This window comes from Nycticebus coucang, chromosome 12, assembly GCF_027406575.1.
Source record: "Nycticebus coucang isolate mNycCou1 chromosome 12, mNycCou1.pri, whole genome shotgun sequence".
In the NCBI taxonomy this organism is placed as follows: domain Eukaryota; kingdom Metazoa; phylum Chordata; class Mammalia; order Primates; family Lorisidae; genus Nycticebus; species Nycticebus coucang.
The window spans coordinates 61,950,267-61,967,082 of NC_069791.1; the positions used below are offsets into that span (position 1 = coordinate 61,950,267).

Sequence of the window (16,816 nt, forward strand, 5' to 3'; positions counted from 1 at the left end):
TTGCTACACTTTTGTCACTACTGTTAACATCACCACCATCTGTCTTCACCATCAATGTTCATCATCACCCTCACATCATCATCTTACCCTTGTTACTACCATCACCGTCAATACCACCACCATCTTCCCTAACATCAACATTGTCATCATTGTTGCTGTTGCCTCCAAGAAATCTCATAACCCAGAGAACCCAGCAGTAGAGGCAAACCTTATAGCTAGACTATCTCGAGCTGGTGACAGACCTTCCTTGAAACATGTAAAACCAACTAACCACTTACCGCCTCCAATGATACCACTCTGGCCCACAGCAGGGCCATTTCCCACTTATATTTGCAAAATAACTTCTCCTTTGAGTTTTCCACTTTTGCCTTTGTCCCCTTACCCTCTATCCATAGCAGGGAGCCAGACTGACCCTGCTAAAACATGTTAAGTCCTGACATGCTGACCTCTGCTCAAACCCTTCCCATTTCAGAGGAAATGACGAAGTCCTTGCAAGGACCCAGAGACCAGCATGACCCTGTCTGATCCTCTCCATCCCCTCAGCCCATCACTGGCCTTTCCCTGCCTTGGCTCTAGCCTCAGTGGGTTTCCTGCTGGTTCTCAGATCACCAGACATGCTCCTGACCACAGCCATATGCCCTGCACTCCTGCTGCCCAGATACCTGCCTGTTTGTGCCTTTTATATGGGTTCCCCTCAATCCACCTTTTTCTGCAGGCCTTCCAGAGCCCTGTCTAAGATGTGGCCCCACGCCCTGCACGGCTGGTATTTCTCTACAGTGCCTCCTACTACCTCCCCCATGATGCATTTTAAAAATCTATCTCAACTTGGTATCCGTAGCTCAGTGAGTAGGGCACCGGCCACATACATCAAGGCTGGCCGATTCGAGCCTGGCCTAGGCCTACTAAACAACAAAAGACAACTGCAACCAAAAAAAAGAAAAAGAAAAAAAAGCTGGGCATTGTGGCAGGCACCTGTAGTCCCAGCTACTTGGGAGGCTGAGGCAAGAGAATCACATAAGCCCAAGAGTTTGAGATTGCTGTGAGCTGTGACGCCACAGTACTCTACTGAGGGTGACAAAGTGAGACTCTGTTTCCAAAAGAAAAAAAACCCTATCTCATCTACTCTGTCTCTTCCATTAGAATGAAGCTCCATAAAGCCGGGGGGCCGGGGTTCGGTTGCCTGTGTTGCTCACGCCACATGTCCAGCCCCTAGGATCTGGCTTAAAGGAGACACTCAGAAAACACTTGTTAAATGAAGAAATGAGTGTGGCTTCCCCACAGGAACGTACCCTACCTTGCAAGTTCTTTGGGGAGTTAGAGGAGAGCACGTGAGGCTGCTCGTTGGGATGCAAGGCTTGCCCCAGCGTGAGCGGTTGGGTTTCTCACTGAGTCAGAAAAATCCATTTATGTGCATTTGAAAGACAAGGATCCACCTCCACATCCGCACTAAAGCAGCAACCAACAAGAGTAATTTTCTTCTGGGCTCCCCTCCCACTCACAACGACATCTGTGTGTCCCATTTGACAGTGCCCTGCACATAGAAAACTCACAACCGGCATTTACTGAATGTGTGAATGGATGGATGGATGGATGGATGGATGGATGGATGGATGGACGGATGAGTGGAGGAATGAATGGATGGACAGGTGGATGAATAGATGGATGGACAGGTGGATGAATAGATGAATGGATGGATGGATGAACAGATGGAGGGATAAATAGATGGGTAAATGGAAATATAAATGGATGGATGGATGCAAGAATAAACAAACGAATGGCTCAGGCTAATCTCATCTCCCTCAATAACTCAGATTTAGCCTCAATTAAAGCAGAGGACCTTGTGTCTTCAGTCAAGAAGCAGGCAATTATTTTCTTATCATTAGAAAACACAAAGTTATGGGGGTGGACAGGGAAGGGAGGAAGTACCCCAGAGGCACCAAAGGGTTAAGGAGCTTGTTTTAGGCAGACTGAATATTTGGATCTAGCAGCTGACAGACGGGCATGGTGTGTCCCTCACACAGCTGTTCCTGGGAGTCAAAGCAGATCTTTGTTTGCTGGACTCTTAGCAACTGTTGCTTTTTTGAAGGACAAGCCTGAACCAGCTGTCACTTTATGAGATGCAGATAGAGCAGGAAAAGTTGGATCTGCAGCATCGTCTAGGCTTGGGAGGGTCTTGCATCTCTTCTTATGCCCCCACCTCCTAAGAGACTAGTCCATTGTCATTCTTATCCATGCCAAGAGACTACAAGAGGGGTCTGCCTTCTAGAGCAGCTCCTGACTGAGAACAGAAAGGAATGCAAACCCGGTGGGCAGCATCTACCTCAGAAACACCAGGCCATGGACAGAAGCTCTGCGGGAGCTCCTGAGTGGCAAACGCATGCCCCCAACTTGCCTATCGAAAGCAGTGTGATAATGAAGAAACAGGATTGATAAAGGCCAGTCATGGTGGCTCATGCCTGAAATCCTCGCACTCTGGCAGGCTGAAGCAGGAGGATCACTCAAGCTCCGGAGTTCAAGACCTGCCTGAGCGCGAGCGAAACCTGTCTCTACAAAAAAAAAAAAAAAAAAAGAAAAATTAGCCAGGCATTGTAGTGGGCATCTAAAGTCCCTGCTATGCAGGAGGCTGAGGCAACCCAGGAGTCTGGGGTTGCTGAGAGCTAGGCTAGGGCCAGGGTACTCTAGCCTGGGCAACACAGTGAGACTCTGTCTCAAAAAAAAAAAAAAAAGAAAGGAAAGAAGTTGGATTATAAAGGGCATCCTATACTTAAATAACAGAAATATTCACAGCAAAAATGATCTGAAGGCTGAGGGTGGGAGAAAGTGGTGAAAGGAATGGTGAGGTTTTGTTCAGGTTGGCTTCTGTCTGCCACACCCAACAGGGGGGGAGGCAGGTGCACTGCTCTGTGGTTCTCCCATCAGCCAATGTTCTCTGCCCTTAGAGACCCTGCTGGCTGAGGGAGGTACCTAGCTTCCCTAGCCTGATGCCTCAGGGTCACCTCTAGGTGCTCAAACAGGAGGAAAGAGGCTGCCAACTATGGCCAGAAGGTCCAAAGTCTCTGTGAGCAAAGCTGGAAGTGCCCACCTCACCTGAGAGCCACCAGGACTGGTCCCTGCACCCCACGCATGTCCTCAGCCCTATTCCCACTCCGTTTTGAGCAGGCCCTGGGAGAATTGGTCATAAGGTGTGGGTATCTACTGATGGCAGGACTCCCTGCCTCTGCCCTGACCGTATATACACCAGGGCTACCAACCCAGGCCCAGGCTTCCCCAGGTATCCCTACCCTGAAGGCAACCTAGCCTCTGGCTGGCTGGGCCCTTGATCTCTTGCACAGGCCAATTGCAGGAAGGCAGTCCAGGGCAGCGCTGGACAGGGTCTCTAAGAAAAAACCCCTGCAGTGCAGATTTGGTGACACTGCTGCATCTGCCATACTAGCAGGGTTTCCATGGTGACAGACCTATCAGGCACATGGGAGGAATGAGTGCTAGGCAAGTCCAGGACAGGCTGGATACTCATGGCACAGTGTCTACACTGAGGCTCTGTCTGCATTTTTAGTCTCTGGTGTCCTCTCTTCATGAAATGATATGAAAATAGAGGGTAGCTATTCTTTAATATTTTTATTAGCCAAAATAAAAAATTAGTCATTCTCTGTTAGTTCCCCAAATTTTAAAAAATGGCCCAGATTTCAGCCTCCCATTGAATTCAAGCTTTTAAAGTCTGCTGAATTCACGTGGCCAGTGATGTGCTAACCTCAGGTCTCCTCTGCCCAAATCAGGCCTGGCTTTGTGCAAGATGGAAATCAAATTCTTTTCAAGTTCAAGCCATTAAGCACATCTTCGGATAAGGTCCTGCATTTTCCAAAATGCTAATTTTTGTTTTTTAGTGCTGCCCAAAAGAGAAGCAGAAAGTCTCAAAGCCCAAGCCAGAATGGAGGGAGAGGGCTGCAAAAGCTCAGAGAAGCAAGGAGACAGCTCCCCTCAGCCGCCTGTGAATTCATCAGACAGGCCTGTTTTTTCCATCACCTGAGGATCTGAGCCAATTTGTGGAAAAACAGACTGCAAAGATACACGGGTGGGAGGAAGAGAAAACAGGGACAGATAACAGGAGACAGGTTCTTGGGCCAGCGGTGTGTGCTTCGGCCAAAGTCCTGTGTGTTAATTAGGGCTGCAGAGAGCGCTCCAGGGTGAGATGCCCTTGCCTGCTGCCTGTCTGGCAGTTCTAGTAATGAGGCCCCAGCTGAGGGCCCAACACACACCACAACCACATAGGAAGCCTCCTAATTATCACGCTTCTTAACTCCCAGGAGCTCCTGATGCTCCTCTTCAGCAACCCTAATCGGGACTTCCACCTCCCTGGGGCTAGGACACACCCTGGGGCAGCCCTGATGGCCCAAGCACCACCCAGGGCTCCAGGCACCTGGGGCCAACTGCTGAGAATGCTCAGACCTCTGGCCCAGCAGGGAGAGGCCAGAATCCACTTTGATCCCCAGCTAACACCAAGCCAGCAGGCTACACCTACTGCTACCCCCAGGGCCCTCACTGGGAGTGACTCTACTAGGCAGAGGGACAGGTCAGAGCTGTCCCAGAGTGTCCTAGCCCTGAGGAGATGGATGGACTGGAACAAGGCCCTTGCCCTGCTGGGCCTCTGAACACCCTTCTGTGGACTGAGGTGGGGGACAAGGTAGCCTCCCAGGGATCTTGGCTGACTATGGGTATCTGGAGGCCCAGAGTAGCCTGTTTGCTAACTCAGACCTGGAGAGAGCAGAGAATAACATTGTGGAGTGGTCTTGGAGCGACACCAGCCTCTTCCTCAGACTAAGTAAGCAGTGATGAGCAGTGGGGCCTGACTGGATAGCTGGGCCATCCCCCAAGGGGCAAATCATCTTCCATGGAAAAGTCTACTGAGGGAGCACACTGCCAGGTAGCCAAAGGACCACAGAAAGCTGATGACTATGATGGAGGTGATGATGGTGAAGGTAATGATGATGATGGTGACAATGGTGGTGATGGTGATGACCATGGTGATGGAGGTAATGGTAACGGACACACAGACATTACCACATTACATTCTCACTGATGCTTGAGGAAACTGAGGCCCAGAGAATATTACTATACAACTTAATAATGACAGAGCATAACTCTCACCCTCCAAAAGATGTTTTAATGCACCTTAAATTTTGTGGTGTCTGAGTGTGCGGGGGGGTATGTGTGTGTGAAGGTGGGCAGGGCATGCGTGTAAAGCCACTTCAGCCCAACACTCTGTGTTCAGGGTTCTCCTGATCCTTTATCACCCCCACACTCCCCAGGCCAGGGCCAGCTCCTTGCAGTAGCAGTTGCCCCAGGGCCCACACACACTAACAGAGGATCTCAATGTTGCTTCCCCACTCAGATGGGATAGGGCCAAGTGCACATGAGCCTGTCATCAGCAGGGAAAGAACAGAGGCGGGGGAGACCTGGAGATCCTGGTTAGAACCCTGTCTCTGCTGCTGATGAGTTGTGCAGCCTGAGCAGGGCAGGGAAGGAAACTGAGGCCACATCTCACAAGACACTGCGTGAATGCCCAGAGAAAGCCTTCAATATAGGCCAAGTAGGAACACTGCCATCATAGGGGAAAAGGCAGGTAGTGTGGAGACTTGGCAGCCTTCCCCACAACCATGTTGCGTTATCTTCTTTTAAATAAAGGGCCTAAGCGTACTATTCACTCTTTTCCAAGTTTAAGTATCTCCACCACAACCTAGGAAGACAACAGCAAAATCACCTAGCCCGGGACAATGGGGTTTTTTGTTTTTAACCTGAATTTAGAAGGAGGGGTCATTAGGTAAAAAGGTGTGCTCATTCCACAAGTGGGTTAATTTGCAAAGGAATGTTCTACATTCCTCTACCCACTCGGAGAAGCAGAGGGGAACAGCAGGCAGCCTCAAAGTCAGGGGTGTGCCAGACGCCCTGCAAACTTGGAAGGAATTTTGCTGCACTCGCCAAACCACAGCCGCCAAACCACAGCCGAGCCCGAGACAAAGCTGTTAAGCTCAGCTTCTAGTAAACTGGAAAAAGCGAAGCACTTGGATGCCGCACAGGGGAGACATCATGTGAAAGGTCAAGAGACAATGCCTCCTCTCTTGCCGCTCCCTCTGGAACGTTTCTTTATCGACTGCAGCCAGAACAAGGAGCCCGTCAGGGTGTGAACATGAAAGTGAGTTTTCCTACATGCAAAACAAAAGACCTGAAACAGACACACACGCCCAGTGTGGAAGCTTTCTTTTCAAGCCAGCCTGACAAAGAGGAGTTTTTCATCCAACCATCTGCTTCCTCTACTGTGTCCACCTAGCTCTCAGGTCCAGAGAGGTCAGAGCAGAGGGAGCCTATGGTTCCAACGCTTAGTGCCAAGGGCGCAAGACCCAGCATAGGCACTTCCTGGACACACACAGCTGGGAGGGCCCAGAGGTATCATGTGGATCAGCTCACACTTGGAGCCAGGTCTACCTACAGTAAGAGCTTTACCAAAACTGCCCAGAGCCTGGAAGATTGGCTGAAGCACAGCTACCAGGAGACGGCCCTAGGGGAACTGAGCCTTCATGCAGATGGCAGCCCCAGGCACAGTCAGATTAAAAGACAAGCAGAGACAATCATTCCTCAAAGAGGTAACACAGAGGTGCCCACATGACCCTCAGCTGCACTCACTGGCATCTACCCAGAAGACCAAGATGTGGGGGCACCACACGACCCTCAGCTACACTCACAGGCACCTGCCCAGAGCACCAGGACATCTGTACGCCCACATCCACAGCAGCACTGTCCACAGCAAGCAAAAGGTGGGAACAGCCCATGTGTCTGTCCACACGTGGTGGATGCACAAATGGAATGTAACCACGTGTGGAAGGAATACTGTCAGCCTCAAGAAAGGCCCGAAGCGCTGGCACATGCTGCGACACCGATGAACCCTGAAAGCACGCCCAGGGGAAGAGGCCCATCACAAAATATCATGCTGCATACACTGCAATTCCACTTACATGAAACACCTAGAGTAGGCAAACCCATAGCAACAAAGCAGATTAGCGGTTCTCAGGGGCTCCTTGGGGGTCATAGGAAGTGGCTACTTAATTGGTACCAGGTTTCTGTTCAGGGTGATGAAAATTTTTGGAAGCAGACAGTGATGAAAGACACAATGCGAATGTAATAAAAGCCACTGAAGCAGGGCGGGGCCTGTGGCTCAGTGGGTAGGGCGGCAGCCCCATATACTGAGGGTGGTGGGTTCGAACCCGACCCCGGCCAAACTGCAAATAGCCAGGCATTGTGGCAGGCGCCTGTAGTCCCAGCTACTTGGGAGGCTGAGGCAAGAGAATCACCTAAGCCCAGGAGTTGGAGGTTGCTGTGAGCTGTGATGCCAGAACACTCTACTGAGGGTGATAAAGTGATTCTGTCTCAAAAAAAAAAAAAGCCACTGAAGCAGACAGTGGTGATGGACATTGCAAATGTAATAAAAGCCACTGAATTGTACCCTTGAAATGGTTAAAATGTCAGATTCTATGTGATGTGTATCTCCCGCAATGAAAACAAGAGAGAGGATGGTGGGGCAGGACCAGGAGTCATTCTTTGGGGGTTTGTATGAAACACTGCACTTGGGGAGGGATGAGAAGTGCTGGGAATGAGACAGTGCCCTGAGTTCACAAAATTGCATTTCATCTGCTTCCTCCAGCACCCAGGAAATGACTCCTGCCAGGGTCCTTGCAACCAGGCCAATCCAGGCCAACTAGTTCTGGTCAAAGCAGTGTTACACACAACACTTCTGGGCTGAGGCAGTGACAAGTTCAAGCCTCCATGAGCACTGAGGCCCTGTGCTGAGACAGCCATGCCCAAGAGCCAGGCAGCCTGAGCCACCCTTGGTGCCCCCTCCCAGAGCTCCCGGGCAGGGGACTCGGCACGAGCCACTGGATGCCAGAGTTGCCTGTCGCTGCAGCATGTCCTCACCCACCCTGACCTGGGAGCTATTGACATCCAGTTCTCAGTGACCCCAGGCTTATCAAATGGCCAAATAGTCAAAAGGCAAGACTGAGCTCAGGTGAGTTCTGTCTGACATCCACATCAGGAGCTGAAGCAACCCTTTACCTTCCTCCTCCACAGGTGGAGGTCTACATGTAACTCTCAGGGGATTTTAAGGGCTCCAATCCCCCACCTCTCAGTCCTCTGCTGAGGTCTGCTGAGCTCATTAGCATTCAGATCCCGAGGAAGTGCGTGGCTGCTGGCCACCAAAGCCAGATGTCTGATGGGCAGATTCCAGAGCACAGAAATAAATCTCCCAAGCAGAGTAGCTTACTTGTAGGGTCACAACTACCCCTGCCCAAGAGCTCCTCCACATTGAAAGCATCTTGGGTTTGTGGCTGCCACCTGGTACAAATGGTAGACCAGGACTCTATCCTGAAATTCAGCTACATGCCATGGTGCTGGGACCAGCCATTTCCTTCTAGTTGGCACAACAGTTAGCTGAGCTGACCTGGACCCAGGCTCAGCAGCCATTACCCTTTCCTGAGGACTAAAGCTGCATTAAGAATGGACACTGGTCTATGTGGCTCCTGCCTGAGGGCAGAGAGGGTCCGGCTACAGAAAGGCCCAGGAGGGCCCCACCCAGAGAAGCAGGTAGAACCTCTGTAAGTTGACCACTCAAGGGACCAACAAACTGGTCAACATACAGAGGTGGTCAACATAAGGAACTAGGCCTGTTGTACTGATACGTACATGTGGTACATGTCCAGTCTATAAAAATTGGGTCCACTTAAGGGGGATGTTCAACTCTAGAGGTTCTGCTGTACATTGCAAATTGATGTTCAAGTTCAAGTTCAAGTTAAAACATACAACTCTTCAGTCACCTGGGGACCAAGCACTGCCTCCCTTTAAGGACACTGCTGCCAGGTGGACACCTGTTACGAGTATTTCAGGGCTGCTGTGACCAAGCTCAGCAGAACTTGAAACAATGGAAGGTTATTCTCTCAACAGTTCTGAAGGTCAGAAGGCCAAAATCAGCATTCACAGGTGGAAATCAGGGTGTAGGCAGAGCTGTGCTCCCTAAATCCTCCCAGGGAGAGTCCCTAGTGCTCCCTAAATCCTCCCAGGGAGAGTCCCTACCTATCTCTTCTGGCTTTTAGGGGCTTCCAGGTCCCTTGGTCAGCGGCTACATTGCTCTAGTCTCTGCCTTTGGGCTCACAGGGCCTCTTCCTGTCTGTTTAAACCTTGTTCTGACTCTTCTTATGGGGAGACACATGATGGCATTTAGGGCTCCCCTGCAGAATCCAGGGTCACCTACCCACTTCTAGATCCTCACCCTAATCACATCTGCAAAGTCCTCTTGTGCCATATGAGGTGACATGTCATGAGTATCTTTGAGCGATCCTACCACCCTCTGCTAATGCCTGACCTTCCAGGACAAGATCTAACCACGGGACTCCTGTTTTGGGTGGACCTGGCTGAAAAGTATATTTTAATTCTGAGCTCAAATCTTTCTCCCTGAGCCGAAGAATTCAGGCCACTGCCTCACTCAGAAACTTCTAAAGAGCCTTACCAGTAATCAGAGAAGCAGCACCATTTTTCCTCGAATGTAAAATAAAATAATATTCAGTATCTCCAGGACATGGGGAAAGTGGGCATGGTGACAAATGCCATGTGCAAAGAACATACATGGAGTCTTCCATGTGTGCAAGAGAGGGAAGCTGGGAGCGTGGGCTGCAGGGTAGCCTAGACAGAACACCCCACGCCCTGCATCCCTCGGTCCCACCCAGGGGCCTTGCAGGGTGAGCATCTCATGGGCCATGCCAGCCTTGGATCCTGTTGGCCATAGACCCAGCAAGTGTGCTCAGACACACAGCCTGGCACGCAGCTACTCCAGCAGCTGTCCCACCTTAGGAGCAGCAAGTGTTCACTGGGCACCCTGAACCCAGAGAGTCCAGTCTGCACTGGCCACATGCACTGGGAGAAGGGGTTCCTATGGGGACATGAGTGGAATCACAGCCACTCCCTGCAACACCTCTGGGCTGCCCACACCAGCCATTCTGGGTAAGAGCCCAGAAAATGCATCAAAAGCCTTTTAAACTCACACACAAAGCCTATCACCACCTTCCAGGCCCTGCAGCTGGGAGTCTCTCCTCAGTAAATGCAGCTTTACTACTCGTGGAAGCACTGTACCATGAGGAATTAGAAACCTCCTACCTGACCTTGGCAGAGGGAGAGGTTAGCAAACTCTGATTCATTCTTAAAATGCAACACTGTGCAGACACGAAGGGAAATGAGATTTCTGCTTATACGGAAGGACCTCCTACACCTAATATTGGGGGAGTGGTACAACACATGACAGCACGTCTGGGGGCCTCCACCATGGTCACACACCCTAACTCTATATTTTCACAGAATGGAGTTTCATTCTGTACACTGTTTTGTCCACATTTAGGACACAGAGCATGGTGGGGAGTGTCCCCCAGGCCCGGCCAGTGGTCACCTATGGAGCCAAAGAGACTTTCTCTTTCTATTTTATGTATTTAGGTCTTCAGATTTGTATGGGACTAGGATCAAAATGTGCTCAGTTAGGGTGGCGCCTACAGCTGAGTAGGGTACCAGCCCCATATACCGAGGGTGTCAGGTTCGAACCTGGCCCCGGCCAAATTGCAACAAAAAAATAGCCGGGTGTTGTGGCGGGCGCCTGTAGTCCCAGCTACTTGGGAGGCTGAGGCAAGAGAATTGACTAAACCCAAGAGCTGGAGGTTGCTGTGAGCTGTGATGCCACGGTACTCTACTGAGGGCGACAAAGTAAGACTCTGTCTCTTAAAAAAAAAAAAGTGCTCAGTTAATCTAATAAGAATTATGATTTGCTAAAAAAAAATTTTTAAGAGAATTTTTTAAGTGTAATGTATCCTTTGATCCACATCAAAGAATTTAACTTAAAGAAAGAAATCAACAAGTTCTCAAAGGCGAACTTGCAAAGACGGCCCTGAAAATGTTTATAACATAGAAAGTGCACATAGCCCTGGTACAGAAGCAACTAAATCATAGCAACTCTGTAGAAGCTGGTACTACAAACCACTACATCTTCTCTTACAGGGAAAGATGGCTCTGGACATCCTAAATGTGGACAAAACAGTGTATAGAATGAGACTCCATTCTGTGAAAATATAGAGTTAGGGTGTGTGCAAAAGTAATTCCTTGGCCAGTCGAGGTGGCTTACATCTGTAATCTCAGCACTCTGGGAAGCCGAGGTAGGAGAATCGCTTACCTCAGGAGTTCGAGACCAGCCTGAGCAAAAGTGAGACCCTGTCTCTACCAAAAATAGAAAAATTAGCGGGGCATTGTGGCAAGTGCCTGTAGTCCCAGCTAGCTATTTGGGAGGCTGAGACAGGAAGGTTACTTGAGCCCAAGAGTTTGAGGTTGCTGTAAGCTAGGCTGACAGTGGGCAATAGAGTGAGACTTTGTCTCAAAAATAATAATAATAATAATTAATAAATAAATCCTTAAGAATTGTCCCCAAATATTCCCAAGGATTATTTCAGATGACAGGGGACATTTTTTTATTTTTGTCTTATCAAAATTTGCTAATTTTTCCAATTACTTATATGACTAACCTTCTCACTAAATACACTGGAGCCTTTCACAGCTCACAGGCCTCTCCCTGGAACAATGCTGGGCTCCATTTGCCCACTCACTGAGACCCTTCAGACCACGGTGGCTGCCCTGGAATGGGTAGGAGCAGTGGGAAATGTGCATCTGAGCCCTGTCTGCCCCACTGGGCGGGAACTCAGTGAGCGTGAGGCTGGAACACCAAGCCCACAGTGGGCAGACCCCCATGTCTGTCTAGAGCAGTGGTTCTCAACCTTCCTAATGTTGTGGCCCTTTAATACAGAAGGAGATCCTGTGGGTTGCGACACACAGGTTGAGAACCGCTGGTCTAGAGGTTTGGCTCTCAGGAAGGGCAGATCCAGACCCGGTGTTCAAGGAGGCTGCCCAACTTTCCCAGAGCAGGGGACGCCTCCCAGGAGTAGGACCAGGGGTGCACGCAGCGTAGTATTTCTGGAAGCCACCCCTGCTCCATGAGCCCACATTTCCAGAAAGCTGTGACACGCTTCTCCCATGAGCACCTCGTGATTCATGGCCGTGATTCAGTGAACCGGCAAAGCCTTCCTCCACCCGGGCACCTACCTTCTCTCGTTGTCATCAAGATGAGAAAAGAGCACATTCTTGGAGATGGCTTTGGCCAGCGCTGTCATGGTCTTATAGTCCTTGGGAATCACCTGTGGGGAAAGCAAAGAAAGTCAGACTGTGAGCATTCCCAGGGGCAGAGAGTGGGGCTGGCACCACAGCCAACATCTCCAGGCACCTGCTGGACCTGAGACGCTGTGACACAACTCAAATCAAACTGCTCAGCCCCCAGCCTCCAACTTGGTGCTGTTAACAGGTGAAAGTAAAAACGCCCAACAGCTTATCTTATGTGTATTCACCCAATTTTTAAATTATTTTAATTGACAAATCACAATTGTGTACATTTACAGGGTACAATGTGATGTTTTGCTATATGTATACAATGTGGAATGATTAAATCAAGCTAATTAACGTATCTGTCACTTCACTTACCTCCCATGTTTAGTGGTAAGACATTTGAAATTTACTGTTATTTTGAAATACAGTCATGTATCACTTAAAGACAGAGTTATGTCATGATAAATGTGTCGCTAAGCGATTTCATTGTGCAAACATTATAGAGTGCATTTCCATGAATCTAGATGGCATAGCCCACTGCACACCCAGACCGTATGGTCTAGCCCGCTGTACATTCAGGCTGTATGGTAGAGCCCACTGCACACCTAGCCCATCTATTCTAGCCCACTGCACACCCGGGCTGTCTGGTCTAGCCTGCTGCATGTCCAGGCAGTCTGGTCTAGCTCACCACACACCCAGGCTGTCTGGTGTAGCCGCCACACACCCAGGCTGTATGGTCTAGCCCACTGCACACCCAGGCTGTCTGGTCTAGCCTGCTGCATGCCCAGGCTGTCTGGTCTAGCCTATTGTTGCCGTGCTACAACCTGGGCATCATGTTACTGTTCTGGATACTATGGGGCAACTGTAACACAAAGTTAAGTATTTATCTACACTTATCTAAACATTACAAAGTACAGTAAAAATACTGTATTATAATCTCACAGGACCACTTCTGTATGTCGGGTCCAAGTCTGCACATGTCACCCAGTGTGCACAATGTATCATATTGACTGTAGTCACCCAAACCCTTCCTGTCTCTGGAACTTCGTGCCCTTTGATCAACATCTCTCCCTTCTCTCCCCACCCCTCAGCCCCAGCCCTGGTAGACACCATTCCATCCTCTGTTTCTGTGAGTTTAACGTTTTTAGATTCCACAAATAAGTGAAATCGTGTGGTATTTGTCTTTCTGTGCCTGGCTTATTTCTCTTGGCATCATGTCTCCAGGTTCATTCACATTGTCAAAAATGACAGGATTTCCTTTTTTCTTAAAGCTGAATATATTTCACTCACCACAATTTTTTTAAATAAATAAACAAAAGGTGAGGAATCTGGAGTGGCCCTAGAGGTAACTTAGGTACCACAGAATCCTGGTCTATGTTGATGAGCTCTACTGGGCTTCAGGGTCTCCTAGAAGAGGCCAGAAGATGGGCAGGAGAATGTGGATGACTATCTTTTATTGATTTATTTTATTAGCTTTTGAGTGGGGGGGGGCAAAAAAGACATTTGTTTAAAAATTTAAAAACCAGGCTCAGTGCCCATAGCTCAATGGTTAGGGCGCTGGCCACATACACGGGGGCTGGCGGGTTCAAGCCCAGCCCAGGCCTGCTAAACAACAATGACAACTGCAATATAGCTGGGTGTTGTGGTGGGCGCCTGTAGTTCCAGCTGCTGGGAGGCTGAGGCAAGAGAATCACTGAAGCCCAAAGAGTTTGAGGTTGCTGTGAGCTGTGACACCATGGCACTCTAGTGAGGGCAATATAGTGAGACTCTTGTCTCAAAAAAAAAAATTTTTTTTTGAAAACCACATAAGCAAAACAGTAAACAACTTGACCCAAGTCTGGGGCCACACTCTCAAGGCAGTATTAACCCATTTGTAGGGGAGTGAGGAGGGGAAAGAGAAGAGATGAGGTCAGGCCTGGGTAGGGACTTGGACCACCATGACCAGGAGCGAGAGCAGGACCCAACGCACCATCCCAGGCCTCTCTCAATGTGGAAGGTACAGGACCTGCCTCATGGGACTTGGACCAATGCATCCAATGAATGAATCACTGAATGAAGAGCACTTGCACCTGAAATTATGAGCATCCCAGATGCCAAAATTCTTCCCTAAAAATGAAGACATGAAGGGGAGGCTATCTGGGCTATCATGTGACACCTCCCCCGCCCCCAATGCAGCCCAGGTTGCCCAGGGAGTCACGTCCAGTAGACGGTGACTCCAGCACTACATGTGTGCACCCCAGGCCAGAGGGCCCTCTGTGGAGATGACCCTTTAAGAGACAACACCGGGTCTGTTCTAGTTCTAACAAACATTCTAACAAATAATAAGTTCTAACAAAATAAGCATTTTGTTTCCATTTATAGAGATATTACAAAGATGGTACCCGAATACCCTGCAGGGGTATTCACACCAACATCCTACATGGCTTCATGTGCTTGTCACAACTGAGGGGCCAACACCAATATCTGGCTGGTAGGGGAACCCTACACGTTATTCACATGTCTTTAGTTTTACCCAAATAACCTTTCTCTGTCCCAAGATCCCACAGAGGTATGAACCCTCCTGTTTCCCTCTGCCCTGCTGGCCTACAGAAGCTCTTCAGCCATCCCTCATGTGTGGCGGCCTTGGCTGCTGAGGAGAGAGCTGGACAGGTGTCTGCAGGCCATCCCTCCATAGGGGTGCCCCTGGGGGGCTTCTTGTGATTAGACTGAGGTTTTGGGTTTAGGAAGGAAGACCAGAGAAGTGAAGTGCCCTAGCAGATTTTTACTTGTCTGATTATAAAAGTGCAATATTAAACAGTAGGGCAAAGGAATGAACGGCTCTTGCTTAGAGGGTGAGGAGCTTCGGTTTTGCAAGATCAACAGCTCCAAGGATGGGGGGCGGTGACGGCTGCACAGCAGTGTGAATGTGATTAACACCACTGGGCTGCACACGTGAAAGGATCAGGACAGCACTAAGGACACAGCTGTGTTTCCCTGAAATTCATACATGGAAGCCCAATGTCAATGTAGTGGTACTTAGAGACGGGCCTTGGACACAGGTGCTGGTTTAGATGAGGTCACGGGGAGCCCCGATCTAGTGGGACACGTGCCTTTACAGGAAGAGGCCTGAAAACTGCAGGAGAACAGGAGCCACACAGCAGGGACAGCTCCCAGCTGACATCCCACCCCCTGGACAGTCCCTTTTTCCCTGAGCTCACTGGAATCCTAAAGCTGCTCTGGGGCTGCAGAGACCTCACAGAAAGCCTTTCTAGTAAATGTTCACTCTGCTCACGTAACAAGGACCACACTGAGTCTAGTCCCCCAAGGGTGAGAACCGCGCGCGGAGGGCAGGGGGGGCCCTCGGGCCGCACCTTTCTGACGTAGGAGACAGCATCCTCCTCTGTGTACACCTCAGCACTCACACCCCCGCGCCTGCGGCGGGCCTTCACCACAGGGTTCGGAGGCGCGGGAGACACTTCCTCATCGTGCGAGTCCGACTGCGAGTTTGACTTCTGCTGAGCCAGAATCTGTCTGTTTTCTTCCTGTGCAGGAGAGGATAACAGGGAAGGAAAGTAAGAAAGTGGCCACCAGGACAGTGCGCTTAGCACAGCAGCTAGGAAGTAAGGTCTCCAGGGGTCTCCTGGACAAGGAAGGGGTCAAGCCCCTCAAAGCCATCACTCTACCCTAGCACCTCCCCATCCTCAAGCACCTGCCATAGCTCCCCTTTGATATTCTTGGACTTGAAGACCTTCTCCCCTACCCCAGACACTCATGGTCAGCTCCACCTCCCACCCACCTCTGCAGCTCTTTGGGCTGAGTACTTGGGCCCACCCCAGGCCAGGCTCTGGCCACTTCTTCAAGGGCATTTCCAAGTCCACCTCCTCCCATCCAGACACCTCCCACCCATCTCTGCAGCTCTCTGGGCTGAGTACTGGGGCCCACCCCGGGCCAGGCTCTGGCCACTTCTTTAAGGGCATTTCCAAGTCCACCTCTTCCCAACCAGACACCCCTGCTGGTCACAGAGACCTCGCTTCAACTGTCCTCTGCTCATTCACATGTCAACCTGCATTTCCAGCCTCTTGGGAGCAGGCGGCTTGGCCTCCACCCTGCAGGGTCCAGGGCCACCATTGAGCATCTGAGACCCCACCAGACCATCACCCCATGGAGATCCCTGCTCAACCCAGAGCCAGCATTCAGCTCATAGTAGACACTCAGGAACCGTCTAGGGGGTGCATGAGAAGAAAATAAAGCTGTTACTTTTTCTTCCCTCTTTTTTCATTATTTGATTGCCTTTTGCAAATCATTTATATATGTGGTGGGAACAACACTCCCAAAGTACAAAGGGGCATACAGTGAGAAGTAAGTCTCCTCACCCCAATCCAACACCCACCCACTCTTCTGCACCCCCAGAAGCAACTTTGCTCCCCCTTACTAGGCCCTCGTGCAGTGGGGATGCTCCTATCCCCCAATGCACTTAGGGTAAGGTCTCTGACCAACGAGGAGCCACCCTCCCTAAGACACAGCTCTGACACCTGCCATCTCCCGAGTCAATTCAGTGTGACAGTTATACCCAGAAGTCACCTTGATGAGAACATCAGGCAAGGACACCCGC

The 16,816-nt window shown here is 50.1% G+C and overlaps 1 protein-coding gene across 2 annotated transcripts in view; it reads right to left on the bottom strand.

Annotated features, from left to right (window-relative positions):
• PRKAR1B (protein kinase cAMP-dependent type I regulatory subunit beta) overlaps positions 1 to 16,816 on the bottom strand; it is a 161,340-nt gene that overhangs the window by 91,954 nt on the left and 52,570 nt on the right. For both annotated transcript variants that reach the window (XM_053554643.1, XM_053554644.1), the window contains exons 3-4: positions 15,576 to 15,746; positions 12,169 to 12,260 (exon numbers count right to left, since the gene is read on the bottom strand). In XM_053554643.1, coding sequence (XP_053410618.1) covers positions 12,169 to 12,260; positions 15,576 to 15,746 — 263 coding nt within the window. The remainder of the gene's footprint in view (positions 1 to 12,168; positions 12,261 to 15,575; positions 15,747 to 16,816) is intronic.